The sequence below is a fragment of the Geotrypetes seraphini genome, chromosome 1 (assembly GCF_902459505.1).
Source record: "Geotrypetes seraphini chromosome 1, aGeoSer1.1, whole genome shotgun sequence".
Classification (NCBI taxonomy): Eukaryota; Metazoa; Chordata; class Amphibia; order Gymnophiona; family Dermophiidae; genus Geotrypetes; species Geotrypetes seraphini.
Window position 1 is genome coordinate 470,956,329 of NC_047084.1, and position 14,736 is coordinate 470,971,064.

The 14,736-nt window shown below is 47.3% G+C and overlaps 1 protein-coding gene across 1 annotated transcript in view; it reads right to left on the reverse strand.

The window, feature by feature from the left end:
* The window catches only part of C1H9orf85 (chromosome 1 C9orf85 homolog), a 99,883-nt gene that overhangs the window by 16,689 nt on the left and 68,458 nt on the right, over positions 1-14,736 (reverse strand). Inside the window, exon 3 of the mRNA XM_033924642.1 lies at positions 1,912-2,025. Within this exon, the coding sequence (XP_033780533.1) occupies positions 1,912-2,025 (114 nt within the window). The remainder of the gene's footprint in view (positions 1-1,911; positions 2,026-14,736) is intronic.

Consider the following 14,736-nt stretch of genomic DNA (forward strand, 5'->3'; position numbering starts at 1 on the left):
GCGGTATAGAAAAGTTTTTGTACATATCATCGTGATTTCTGCGCGCTATACCCCTGTGCGCGTTTTACAATGGTGCGCGTTATATCCGCGAAAATACGGTATTTGGGTAGTCTGATCTGTTTAGTCTCAAGGAGGTGTTCATGATCTTGTTATTGGGACTTGCCAATAAAATCGAGGCTTATGCAGTTAAAGCAGAGCTTACAGGAATGGGGCAGGGACAGTGACAAAACTCACGTGGACAGGATGGTGAAACTGAGTTCCTGCGGGGACGGGGAAAAATTTGTCCCCTTGTCATTCTCTATTTCACATAAGAAGGGCAGGACCAGCAGGGTATTGGGAGTGCACTGGAATCCCTACAGCTCCATGCTTTAAAACAGCAGCAGATTCAGCAAGATGCTGGGAGGCAGAGATGTCCCCAGAAGAGGTGGAGGGGGGTGGTTAAGATGTGGGAGGAGCTCTAAGTAGGGGGGAACAAAGGAAGCCCTAATGAAAGCAGTAGTTAGGAGATAAAAATCTGCATCTGCGTAAGGTGGTCGAGGGGGTAGAGATTCTGCTGCTAGTTGGAAGACCAGGAAGTTGGTCGCAGCAGGGAAGCAGGTGAGGATTGTGAAAAATTGCAAGAGAACCTTGTGAGACTGGAAGACTAGGCATCAAAATGGCAGATGACGTTTAATGTGACCAAGTGCAAAGTAATGCATGTGGGCAAGAGGAACCCAAACTATCGACGTGAAGCTGGGTTCTATGATAGGAGTCAATGCCCAGAAAAAGAATCGAGGATATGTTAAAACCCTCAGCTCAATATGCTGTGGCAGCGGCGGATAAGAAAACAAATAGAATGTTAGGAATTATCAGGAAAAGACTGGAAAACAAAGATGAAAATGTTATAATGCCCTTGTATCATTCTATGGTACAGCCGCAACTTGAATACTGGTTGCCGTATCTCAAAAAAGATATAGTGGAATTAGAAAAGGGAAAAGTGGAAAGGGTAAAAGTGAATCGCTTGTTCACTTACCAAAAATACTAGGACTAGGGGGCATATGATGACGCTACTACTGTAAGTAGTAGATTTTAAACAAACTGGAGAAAATATTTCTTCACACAATATGTAATTAAACTCTGGAATTTGTTGCCTAAGAGCGTGGTGAGATCAGTTAGCTTAGCAGGGTTTAAAAAAGGCTTGGATAATTTCCTAAAAGAGAAGTCTATAACCCATTATTGAGATGGCTTGGGGAAATCCACTGCTTATTCCTAGAATAAGAAGCATAAAATCTGTTTTACTACTTCAGATCTAGCTAGGTTATTGGGACTTGGGACCTGGGTTGGTCACTGTTGGAAAAAGGATACTGGGCTCGATGGACCTTTAATCTGTCACAGGATGGCAAGTCTTATGTTCTTATGGTGCTATAAGCCAGTGCCTTACCTGGTCCATGTCTTAAGCCAGTGTTATCGCAAACTGTGTGCTGCGGCAAACCAGTGTGCCTCCTGAGATTTCTGGTGTGCCTCAACACACTGGCGAGGAAGAGAGTCGCCCACGCCGGCTGCCTGCCTAAAGGACTTGCCTCTCGCAGTGAAAAGCACATCTTATAGGAAGTCAGCCGGCGTAGATGACTCTCCTCCTCTCCCTGCACCTCCCGGATCCCTCCACCAGTGGGGTTGCAGCCAGATGTGCCTCCACGCATGCGCTAACATCGACGCGATGATGCACATAATGTCATCACATCGACATCCGGGTGCCTTCCGGCTGGGGCACTGGATTTAGTGTGCCACCGGCTGGAAAGTTTACGACACTGTCTTAAGCTTTAAATAAATAAATATATGCAGCATATACATGGAATATCAGTGTGAAGTACCAACAACAGGACTGCTACAACAAGGAAAATTTATAGGTATCCTTGCTAAATCATTACTTACGGAAGGATAATTTCTTCTGCTTTCCCACATTTTGCACAAAGGCTCAATCTGCAAGCACATGGTCTACAAACAATATGGTAGGCATCCTTCACAGTCTTCTGCAGGCATTTGACACTAGTGCAGGAGAGAGAGAAAAGAAAACTTGTATTCATGTTTTTGTGTTCTGAAATAGATTTATTTTCTTGCACCAAGTTATCACATCTTGTTTGGACACTATCTCATCTGCATATAGGTTTTTCTTCCATTATAACACTGTCTTCCAGCCTTACTCTCTGCTACTGAATGAAAAATAATGTAAGCACTCATGGCATTTTGTATAGGACACCGGTTTCTGCAGCTGCCTAAAAAGCGGCCGAGAATCACACACTGGCATCCTATACAGAATCGTGTCTGCCCTAAAAGAGAGATGCCCAACCCTGCCTAACAGGCCCGATTCTCTAACTGGCACCAATGTCACAAGTGCTGGATAAAGAATCGTGCCTGATCCCTTGCTGATCATGGCAAGTGATGCCCACTCCCTCCTGCCAGAAAGCCCAAAACACCCTAGCCCTGCAAACTCAGAAGGCAGAAGGGATGCCCACGCCCTCCCGCAGGAACCCCCAAATCCCCACCTGAAGGTAGTGGTCAAGGGAGATCGCTCTGAGGAAAGGGATATTACCAGTGGTGTGCCTCAAGGTTCTGTTCTTGGGCCTGTTCTTTTTAACATTTTAATACATGATATTTCTGAAGGGCTGTTGGGTAAGGGCTCTTTGTGGATGATACCAACATCTGCAATAGAGTAGACACCCTGGATGGTGTGAATGACATGAAAAAAGACCCAGCAAAGCTTGAAGAACAGTCTGAAATTTGGCAGCTAAAATTTAATTCTAAAAAATGCAAGGTCAAGCATTTGGTCTGCAAAAACCCAAAGGAACGTTTCAGTTTAGGGGGTGAAGAACTTATGTGCACGACAGAAGAGCGGGACTTGAATGTGATTGTATATGATGATCTTAAAGTGGCCAAACAGGTTGAAAAGGCGATGGCGAAAGCTAGTAGGATGCTAGGTTTTATAGGAAGAGGTATGGCCAGTAGGAAAAGAGGTATTGATACCGCTATATAAGACTCTGGTGAGACCTCATTTGGAAAACTGTGTACAATTCTGGAGGCCGCACCTTCAAAAAGATATAAAAAGGATTAAGTCGGTCCAGAGGAAAGCTACTAAAATGGTGTGTGGTCTGCGTCATAAGGCGTATGGGGACAGACTTAAAGATCTCAATATGTATACTTTAGAGCAGTATTCTTCAACCTTTTTACACCTATGGACTGGTGGAAATAAAATAATTATTTCGTGGACCGGCAAACTAATAAGACTGAAATTTTTAAAACCCCCATTGCCGCCCCATCCCCGCAAGCTCGGTCCCGTTAACCATCTGATCCCATCCGCACAAGCCTTAAATAGTTATGATTTTATATTGAACATATTTTATTAAAGTATAAAAAGAAACAATATTCTGTACAATTGTCATAAATATAAATAATACAGGGCAAGGATCAACAAAACCCCCCGTATCCCCTCCCCTTCACATATATCCCCTCTTCTATCAAGAAAACTAAATAAGCCAAATTATTACAGAATGCTACACAAATATCATGCTAACAGAATACTGCAGTCACACATGGCAGGAATGGTGTTAGGGAGAGTGCAACTAGGGCAACTGCCTCCTGGTCAGAGAGAGCCCTAAGCCAGCTGGAAGCTAAAGACGCACTGCCTGGGATTTGCACTCCCCAGTTATGTCTAACATCAGCTCTAGCAGGATACATATTTTAAATCTGATATATTCTAATCACAAGATAGAAATAAAATTATTTTTTTCTACCTTTTGTCGTCTCTGGTTTCTGCTTTCATCGTCTTTTCACTCTCTTCCATCCAGCGTCTGCCCTCTGTATCTTCAATCCAGCATCTGCCTCTTCCATCCACTGTCTGCCCTCTACCCCTCCCTCTCCCATTTGGTATCTGCGTTCTTTCTATGCCCCTCTCTCCTATACCAGATCTAGCATCTTTGTCCCTCTTTCCTTATTTTTCATCTGACCTCACTTCCCAGCATCAATCTCTCTCTACTTTGTCATTCCTTTGTCTCTCCCTTTTCCCTCATCTGATCTCTCCATTTCATCCTGACTCCTTCCCCTCCTCTAATCTCCCTGCCAGCTGTTTCCTTCCAATGTTCCTCCTCCCCTGTCCAGCAGTACCTTCTCCCTTTCTTCCTCCCCTTATCCAACAGTAATTCTCATCCCTTCCCCTTCTCCCATGTCAGCAGTATCCCCTTCCCCTCCCTTGTCCAGGAGTACCCCTTCTCCCTTCCCTTCTTCCCTCTCCAGTAAATGTTTCCTCTATGTAGGCTAGCGGCAGCTCTGTGTGCTTTTAACTTCGGCACACAGCTGCCCCTAAGCAGTATTTTAGTGCGGTTTCATAAGGCAGCCTCGGGGCCTTTGGTAGGCCGGCCTGCTTCGATGATGCGATGTGGGCCGGCCTACCAAAGGCCTCGAGGCTGCCTCATGAAACCGCGCTAAAATACTGCTTGGGGTAGCTGTGTGCCGAAGTTAAAAGCACACAGAGCTGCCGCTAGCTTGTCTGGGGGTGCGGAGACATACGCGGCAGGAGTCGGTGGTGGAAGGCAGGAGTGCCGGCATAGCGACGGCAACAGGAAGTTGCACATCAGCTGACGCTGGCACCTTTTGCTGCGGCAGGACCCGAATCCTTCGCGGACCGATAAGATTTTTTGCGGACCGGCACCAGTCTGTGGACCGGCGGTTGAAGAACTGTGCTTTAGAGCAATGTATCACAAACTGTGTGCCGTGGCACACTAGTGTGCCTTTTGAGATTTTAAGTGTTCTGCGGCTCACAGGGCAGGAAGAGAGGCTCTGGCACCTGTGTCAGCTGACTTCTACCATCGTGTTGCGCGTATCTGCTGGGACTCTTGCCTTCCTCGTCTCTGTGCCCCCGGGATTCCTGTCTTCCTCGTCTCCGCGCCCCCGGACCAGTAACGGTAGCTCTGTGTGCTTTTAACTTTGGCACACAGCTGCCACTAGCAGTAGTTTAACCCAGTTTCATCAGGCAGCCTCGGGGCCTTTGCTAGGCCGGCCCGCATTGCATCATCGAAAATCGAAGTAGGCCGGCCTAGCTGCCTGATGAAACTAGGCTAAACTACTGCTAGTGCAGCTGTGTGCCGAAGTTAAAAGCACACAATGAACTGCTGCTAGCAGTGACAAGACAGTATTGTGGGTGGAGAGATGACTAAAGGAAAGGAGAAATATCAGACCAGGGAATAGAAGGGAAGGATAGGAGTCTGGTAGCGCTACAGAAATAATAATAGTATAAGAGAGATGCCAGATAATGGGAAGGAGAGGAGAGAGATGCCAGACTGGGAAGGGGGGAAAGGAAGGAGAGAGATGTTAGACCATTGAAATAGGGAGGGAAGGAGAGAGAGATAGTAGATTTTGAGAAGAAAACAGAAAAATGGAAATATTGAATGTTAAAAGTTAATGCCAAAGATGGATGCAAAATAGAACAAAACACAAAAGACCCCCCTCTCATCAATACTTGGCAAGTTTCTCAAATAATATCATCATATAACATTTAAAGGCTTGAAAATATTTAAATGTGTTCATAAGCTCTTCAGCAAGGCGCCACAACAGCGGTACAAGGAATCTTGCTTCTACTGGAGTGGCTCTACAAAAGCTGTTTAACAGTAGACCACTTATCTGAAAAGGTCAGTTCACGGCTCCAACAGTGTCTGTGTTTCACTAAGCTACATCAGGAAGCCGGAAGGATAAGCTTTTTATATTGATTTTATTTGCAGTGTGCAGTGCCTTAGAAGAACAAAACCTTGCACCTTTCTAGCGACGTTGTACCGCTGTTGTGGTGCCTTGCTGAAGAGCTTATGAGCATATTTAAATATTTAAAGCCTTTAAATGCTATATGATGATATTATTTGAGAAACTTGCCCAGTATTGATGAGAGGGGGTCTTTTGTGTTTTGTTCTATTTTGAAAGTATTGTCCCCTCGAGTGGACTGTAATTCAAAATCCCCAGTCTGTTTGGATCAAAGATGGATGCAAGGCAGAAAGTGAAGACGGAGAGAAAAACAGTCAATGGATAAGGCAGCCCTGGAAACACAGTTAAAAGCACAGAAAAATAAAGTCACCAGACAACAAAGGTAGGGAAAATGATTTTATATATAGTGACTGAAATGTGTCAGTTTTGAGAATTTATATCTGCTGTGTATATTGTGTGTATATGAAAAATGAATGGAAAAAAATTACATTACAGTTAGTAAAGGGGGTGGGATCTGGGGAAGAGCTTAGGTAGGTCTAAGGTGGAGTTTGGGAGGTCTTTGGTTGGGGGTACTCAGTTGATATTTGTTAGACTTCCCTGCTAGCACACCCTACTGGCATTTCAGGGCCTGTCTGGAGAGCCTCTGTGCATGCGTAGATGTCAGCGTGATGATGACATGCATGCACATGATGTCATCACAGCAATGTCTACGCAATTCTGGGTGCCTCGAGCCGTGGCCATTACCTTTAGTGTACCCTGGCACGAGAAAGTTTGAGAGATACTGCTTTAGAGGAAAGGTGGGAGAGGGGAGATATAATAGAAATGTTTAAATGCCTACGTGGCGTAAATGCGCATGAGTCAAGTCTCTTTCATTTGAAAGGAAGCTCGGGAATGAGAGGGCATAGGATGATTTTAAGAGGTGATAGGCTCAGAAGTAATCTAAGGAAATACTTTTGTACAAAAAGGGTGGAAGATGCATAGAGCAGTCTCCCAGAAGAGGTGGTGGAGACAAAGACTGTTTTAATTCAAGAAGGCATGAGATAGGCAAGGCATGATTGCTGTCTTCCCCCCAGCACACCACTTCCCACAAAGCAGCCCCTTTCCCTCTCCCCCTGACCCCCTTTGTGCCATGCCTGACTGCTCCGTGGCCCCCTTCTGTTCCCCCCAGAGCAAAGCATGATTGCTGTCTTCCCCCCCCAGCACACCCCTCCCCCAAAGCAGCCCCCTTTCCCTTTCCCTCTCCCCTGCCGTGCCATGCCTGCCTGCTGTGGCCCCCCTTCTGTTTCCCACCTCCCAGAACAAAGCATGATTGCTGTCTGCTTCACTGCACACCCTTCCCCCCAAAGCATACCCCTTTCCCTCTCCCCCTGGCCCCCTATTGTGCCATGCCTGCCTGCTCCATGGTCCCCTTCTGTTCCCCCCCTCCCAGAGCAAAGCATGATTGCTGTCTGCCCCCAACACACCCCTCCCCCCAAAGCAGCCCTTTTCCCTCTCCCCCTGCCTCTTGTTGTGTATGCCTGTTCTTACCCTCCCTCCATCCCGGCTTCCTGGTGTCTTCTGGCCCACTGGAACGAACCGCTGCTGCTGCTCCTCTTCAAAACAGCCTGCTGAGGTTTGCCGGCCAGCTGTAGCGAACCTCGTAAACTGCTCTCCACCTCAGTAGCACGTTCCCTCTGACGGGGGGAGGGGTGTTCCGGCAGGAGGGATTGGGAATCACTGTTGCCGCTATCATTCGAGATGGTGGGGGTGTTCGGGGTAGGAGGGACTGGGCATCTCTCCTGTCACATTCATTGGGGGGGGGGGGGCAGAGGGCGGACTGGCAGCCGCAGCCGCTAAACTTATCGCAGTAGGGAGATCCCTTGCCATTATAAGCTTAGCAGCTGTGTCTACTACAACCCGATTCTCTAACCGGCGCTTGTAACACGGACGTCAGTTAGAGAATCCGGTTCACTGTATGCGGGCTTAGGCCCGATTCTATATAGGACACCCATCGGCTTCTGAAACTGGGCGTCCTATACAGAATCCGGGCATGTCTGAAAAAAGGATTGCCATAAGATGGGCATGGTTGAAGGTCAGCATAAGGTAAGTGTTAGACTTACTATGCCTGTGCCATATGCACATATAGCTGTAGGACAGGTTAAAAGTCAGGATTCATATTTAGATGTACATGAACTACAGTAGTATGACAAAGCTAAAGAAACCATGAAACACGTTCAGAGAAGTTTTGCTAACACACAGAAGAGTGCATGATGAAAAACAGAATTTCCAATGATAACTAATATAGACATATATGTGTGCGTTTGAAATCTTTTGGTGGCCCTCAGAGCTTTCTCGTATTCACACTGTGACCTTTTACATGAAAAAGGTTGGAGACTACTACTATCAGCAAAGGAAGGAAATGTGCCAAACCAGAGGACAAGGAATGAGGAGAAAAGGTGAAGATATTAGGAGATGAGGAGGAAGACAGGAGATAGGTTATAATGAGTAAGGAGAGAGAGAAAGACAAAAAGAGAAAGGAAAGCAATAACAAGAAACAGAAAAATTGCCCATATAAAAAAGGTAGGAAAAAACTGTTTTAACTGTACACTAAAATGTATTTATGCATATAAATGCCAATATAGCACAGTTACTTACAGTAACAGTTGTTATCCAGGGACAGCAGGCAGATATTCCCACACATGGGTGACGTCACCGACGGAGCCCCGCAGCAGACAGCCTCGAAAGCAAACTTGCTTGAAGATCTCGAGCTTTCGAGCGCTGCATCGCGCATGCACGCATGCCTTCCCGCACTAGGGGGCACATCTCCTGTGAGGATCCTCAGTTCAGATACCAAGCCAAGAAGCCAACCAGGGGAGGTGGGAGGGTTGTGGGAATATCTGCCTGCTGTCCCTGGATAACAACTGTTACGGTAAGTAACTGTGCTTTATCCCAGGACAAGCAGGCAGCATATTCACACACATGGGTGACCTCCAAGCTAAGTAAAAAGGGAGGAGGGAAGTTGGCAATGTACGAAAAAAGATTTTGCAAAACAGACTGGCCAAAATGGCCATCCCTCCTGGATAAAGTATCCAGACAGTAATGAGAGGTGAAAGTATGAACCGAGGACCAAGTGGCAGCCTTGCAAATTTCCTCAATAGGTGTTGATCTGAGGAAAGCGACAGATGCCGCCATAGCTCTAACTTTGTGGCCCGTCACTCGACCCTGCAGAGAAAGACCAGCCTGAGCATAGCAGAAAGAAATGCAAGCAGCCATCCAGTTGGAGATGGTACGCTTTGAGACAGGACGTCCCAACCTATTTGGATCAAAAGAGATGAAAAGTTGAGGAGATGTTCTGTGAGGTTGAGTACGTTGAAGGTAAAACGCCAACGCACGTTTACAGTCCAAAGTATGCAGTGACGCCTCACCAGGGTGAGAATGCGGCTTAGGAAAAAATACCGGTAGAACAATAGATTGATATGAAAATCTGACGCTACTTTAGGTAAGAATTTTGGATGTGTACGGAGAACCACCTAGTCATGGTGAAAAACCATGAAAGGTGGGTCCGAGACCAAAGCTTGCAACTCACTGACTCTACGAGCAGAAGTGAGGGCAATCAAGAATACAGCTTTCCAAGTAAGATATTTAAAATGAGCCAAGTCAATAGGTTCAAATGGAGATTTCATCAGTTGAGCCAGAACAACATTAAGATCCCATACAACAGGAGGCGGTTTGACAGATGGATGGAGATTAAAAAGGCCCTTCATAAAGCGAGCAACCAGAGGATGTGCAGAGAGAGGTCTCCCATCCAGAGGTTGATGAAAAGCAGCAATTGCACTAAGATGAACTCTAATAGATGTGGATTGGAGGCCTGATTGGGATAAATGAAGCAAATAGTCCAGAACTGAAGCCAAAGAGGAAGACCTCGGCTGAAGATGACGACTGGAACACCAAGTCAAGAATCTAGTCCACTTCTGGCCATAACATTGACGAGTGGACGGCTTCCTGGAAGCCAGAAATACATCTTGAACAGACTGAGAGAATTGGGAAGGATCTGTTATGTAGAAAGGAACCAAGCCGTCAAGTGAAGAGACTGCAGATTAGGATGAAGTAAAGACCTCTGACTCTGAGTGAGCAGCGAAGGAAAAACCGGCAGAAAAAGAGGTTCTCTGATGCTGAGTTGAAGAAGAAGGGAGAACCAAGGTTGTCGGGGCCACCGAGGCACTATGAGAATCATCGTGGCATGCTCCGACTTCAGCTTGACAAGCGTTTTGAGAATAAGAGGGAATGGAGGGAAGGCATAAAGAAACTGACTCCCCCAGTCCAGAAGAAAAGCATCCGCTTCGAGTCGATGAGGCGAGAAGATGCGGGAACAAAACAGAGGTAGTTTGAAGTTGCTGGGCGACGCAAAGAGGTCTACCCGAGGAGTTCCCCACCGAACAAAAACTTGACGAAGTGTGGGGGAATTGAGCGTCCATTTGTGAGGCTGAAGCAGACGACTCAATTTGTATGCAAGGCAGTTCTGCTGATCCTGAATATAGATGGCTCGAAGGAAGATGTTGTGAGAAATCGCCCAATGCCACAACTGCAGAGCTTCCTGACAAAGGGAGTGGGATCCCGTCCCTCCGTTTGTTGACATAATACATCGCTACTTGATTGTCTGTCCGAACCAGGACTACTTGGTCATGAAGGAGGTGAAGAAAAGCTTTGAGAGCAAGAAAAATCGCTCTGAGTTCCAACAGATTGATGTGACATCGACGATCTGTGGTTGTCCACAACCCTTGCGTACGGAGACCATCTACATGGGCTCCCCATGCGTAGTCGGACGAATCTGTCGTGAGCACCTTCTGATGAGGAAGATGGTGAAACTGTAAACCTCTGGAAAGATTGGAAGAGAGCATCCACCAGCGGAGAGACTGCTTCAATAAAGGAGTCACCGCTATATGTCGAGCAGGCGGTTCCAGGGCCTGTTGCCACTGAGACGCCAGGGTCCATTGAGGAATGCGAAGGTGTAGTCTTGCAAAAGGAGTCACATGAACCGTAGACGCCATATGTCCGAGAAGGACCATCATTTGATGAGCCGTGAGAGTCGAAAGGGAAGCCACTCGCCGACAAAGTTGCAAGAGAGTTTCTTGACGATTGAGAGGGGGGAAAGCTCTCATTTGAACAGAATCCAACACGGCGCCAATAAATTGGATCGACTGAGTTGGAATCAACTGAGATTTTGGAAAGTTGATATGGAACCCCAGACTTTGAAGAAAAGAAATAGTCTGAAGGGTCGCTTGAGTAACCCCTGGAAGAGAAGGACCTTTGATAAGCCAATCGTCGAGGTAAGGAAAAACCTGGAGACCCCGAGCACGGAGGGCTGCAGCCACCACAACCAGACACTTGGTGAAGACCCTGGGGGAGGTTGCCAAGCTGAATGGAAGAACCCTGTATTGAAGATGAAGGTTCCCAACCTTGAACCGGAGATATTTGCGAAAATTCGGATGGACAGGAATGTGAGTATAAGCCTCTTTGAGGTCTAGTGAGCACATCCAATCTCCCTGATCCATGAGGGAGTACAAGACTGGAAGAGAGAGCATGCGAAACTTTTCTTTGACTAGAAATTTGTTGAGAGCTCGGAGATCCAGAATGGGTCGCAAATCCCACGTCTTCTTGGGAACTAGAAAGTATCTGGAGTAAAACCCCAGGTTGTGCTCAGAAGGAGGAATCTCCTCCACTGCTCGAAGGCGAAGAAGTGCCTGAGCCTCCTGAAGAAGAAGGGGGAGTTGCGAGAAACTGGAAAGACACTCTTTTGGAGGGTGATCTGGAGGCACCTGAAGCAGGCGCAGAGAGTATCCCTCGCGGATGACGGTGAGAACCCAGAGGTCCGATGTAATGGTTTCCCAGACAGATATAAAAAGGGAAAGATGACCTCCGATGGGCAGGGAGGAGTTTGGATGCAAGGAGGTTGGAACGCTTACCACTGGACCGTCAAAAAGACGGAGTGGGTTTGGTTGGAGCGGGCGCCTGAGACTTCTGAGGACGTTGTTGTTGAGGACGTCTAGGAGGAGGCCGAGAGAAAGCCGGAGTGGATTTCATTGGGTAGCGACGAGCAGGAGGCTTGTAAGCTGTAGTCGCAGAAGGTTTCGGCTTAGGTCGAAGAAGAGAGGCGAAGGAGCGCTCATGCTCAGAGAGCCGCTTTGTAGCTGCCTCGATCGAATACTCAAAAAGTTCATTACCTTGACAAGGCAGATTTTCTAAACGATCCTGCAAGTTGGGATCCATGTCAACTATTCTGAGCCAGGCGAGACGGCGCATGGCCACTGCAAACGCCGAGACCCTAGAAGAGAGCTCAAACACATCATAAGATGCCTGCAACATGAAAAGGCGTAATTGAGACAGAGATTGAACAATCTGTTTGAAATCCGAAAGACGCTCTCTGGGCAAAAAGATGACAACTGCTTCAAAAAGTAATTAAAATATGAAGTAAAGACATAGTTGTAATTCAAAATTCGATTAGTCATCATTGAATTTTGATACAGTCTGCGCCCAAACTTGTCCATAGTGCGACCCTCACGCCCCTGAGGGACTGTAGCAGATATCTTAGAGGGATGAGCCTTCTTAAGGGATGATTCAACCACCAAGGACTGGTGGGAAAGTTGTGATTTCTCAAAGAAGAGTCTGAAGAGGAGACCCTAGTTCGAGACCTGTGTTGAGGAGACTGCTGCTCAGGCTGGACTTACGAAGACAGAGTCGAGGTCGGGACCAACTGAGCTACGATCGAGGAAATTTGAGTAGTTAAAATCGACTTAAGCATATCCTCGAACATGGGGACAGAGACCAAGGGACTCGGAGTCACAGGAGGTCTCGTGCGTTCCAAGGAGGGCAACCTCGAATGTGAGTATTCCCTGGACTTGGAAGCACGTTTCGAGGAAGGTCGAGAAGACGGAGTCGAACTGGAGCCCCAGGTTGTGTGGAAAGAGACTCCGTTGGCTTCTTGGGTATGGCACCTGAAAAGGAAGCAGGAGACTTACCCCCCAGTACAGGCTTCGAGGACACTGCCGAGGCCTTCGAGGCCGAGGATCCAGAGGACTTCGAGGCCGAGGCCGGCAGAGGAGGCGAGGTCGAGGGTTTAGCACTCGAGGATTGTCCCGAAGTCGAGGGCTTGGAAGACGCCTCGACCGAGGTCAAAGCTTTGTCAGGCTCCATTCGAGGAAAAAGCTCGAAGAACCTGTCACAGCGGCGCTTAAAGGCACGAAGTTGAAGAGTGAGGCAGCGAAGACAATCTTCCGGGCGATGAGTCGTCCCCAAACAGAGCTTACACCGACTATGGGGGTCGGTGATCGAGATTGTTCAGCCACACTGGTAACACCTTTTAAACCCGGTTATAGGCCGGGACATAGATAGGACAAAATCCGTGTCGAGAATAAGGGAGAGAGGCCTAAGCCTCAGATCTCCCAGAACCCGAACCCACAAAAGAAAAGAAAAATCAAATAAATTTTTTTTTTTTTAATATTAGAAAAAAACAAATGAATAGCAAACACAGCGACCGAAAAGAAAAAACTTCCCAGCCGCGGTGAAGAGAAGGCACAACGCTACGGAGACAGAGTTGACGAGTCTTCTCAGCTCCGCGGAAAACGTTGAACTGAGGATCCTCACAGGAGATGCGCCCCCTAGTTCGGGCGGGAAGGCACGCGCGCATGTGCGATGCAGCGCTCGAAAGCTCAAGATCTTCAAGCAAGTTTGCTTTCGAGGCTGTCCGCTGCGGGGCTCCGTCGGTGACGTCACCCATGTGTGGGAATATGCTGCCTGCCTGTCCTGGGATAAAAGTAAGTTATCAATAATTAAATTAGGCCTCAAATTAAACACAAGGTAAAATTCTGTAAAGCCCAAACAGAGCTCAGATATATCATTCCACATAGCAAAGGAGTTAGGTCGACCAAAAGCTGCTTTATTTCCATTTTGGTTTAGCTTCCTGGGATTTGAAATTACGTTCTTAACAAGAAAGGCAAAATTACAAATCCTGAACTCTTGAGGAGTAAAAAAGTGAAAAACTAGGACTAGAACCTTTTTAATGTTCTTCTAAAATGTATACAGTACTCCCCCGATATTTGCGGGGGTTCGGTTCTAGGAGCCCCCGTGAATCTTGAAAAACTGCAAATACGGTTTTTCATGGGAGAGACTGTAGAGGGCAGCGGGAGAGGCAGGAGAGTGCAGCCGGAGGGCTGGCGAGTGAAGGAAATCACTCGCTGTATGCTCCGACCGCCTCTTACTGCACTAAAGTCGAGCCTTACCAATCAGGAGCTGCGTGTCAAAGCAGCTCCTGATTGGTAAGGCCTGACTTTAGTGCAGGAAGAGGCGGTCGGAGCATATAGTGAGTGATTTCCTTCACTCGCCAGCGCTCAGGCTGCTCTCTCCTGCCTCTACAGCTGTCCTCTTCTGGTTGGCAGTCGCGGTCGTAAAATACCGCGAATGACTGGGACTGCGAACCGTCGACAGCGAATGACCGGGGGGAACACTGTACTTCCCAGAAGCAGGGCTGTGTATCAGACACCAAACCTTTGACTCCGCCTTCTACAGATATAAATATAAACTTTTGTGAGCCCCTCAGGGTCAGGGAAATACCCAGGGCTCCTTTTACTAAGGTGCGCTAGCGTTTTTAGTGCACGCAGCATGCGCTACGCGGCTAGAACTAACGCCAGCACTATGCTGGCATTAATGTCTAGTGCGCGCGGCAATTCAGCGCGTGCTATTCTGCGCGTTAATGCCCTAACGCAGCTTAGTAAAAGGAGCCCCCAGTGTACCTGAATGCAATTCAGTTTGAGCTACTAAAGATGTGAGCAAGATTCAAATAAATAAAAACATAAGCGACAGCAAATTGATAAATGCTGTTAAGTTTTTATTTTGAAGTCTGAGTTGGTACATTTCTACCGACTGACTCCACCCAAAATTGCTCCGGACCAACTCCACAGCCCTGATTTAAAGCACATCCTGTTGCATGCTCATTACTAATGGGCACATTTTTCTTGAGATCACCATGACTCCCTCCCTTTC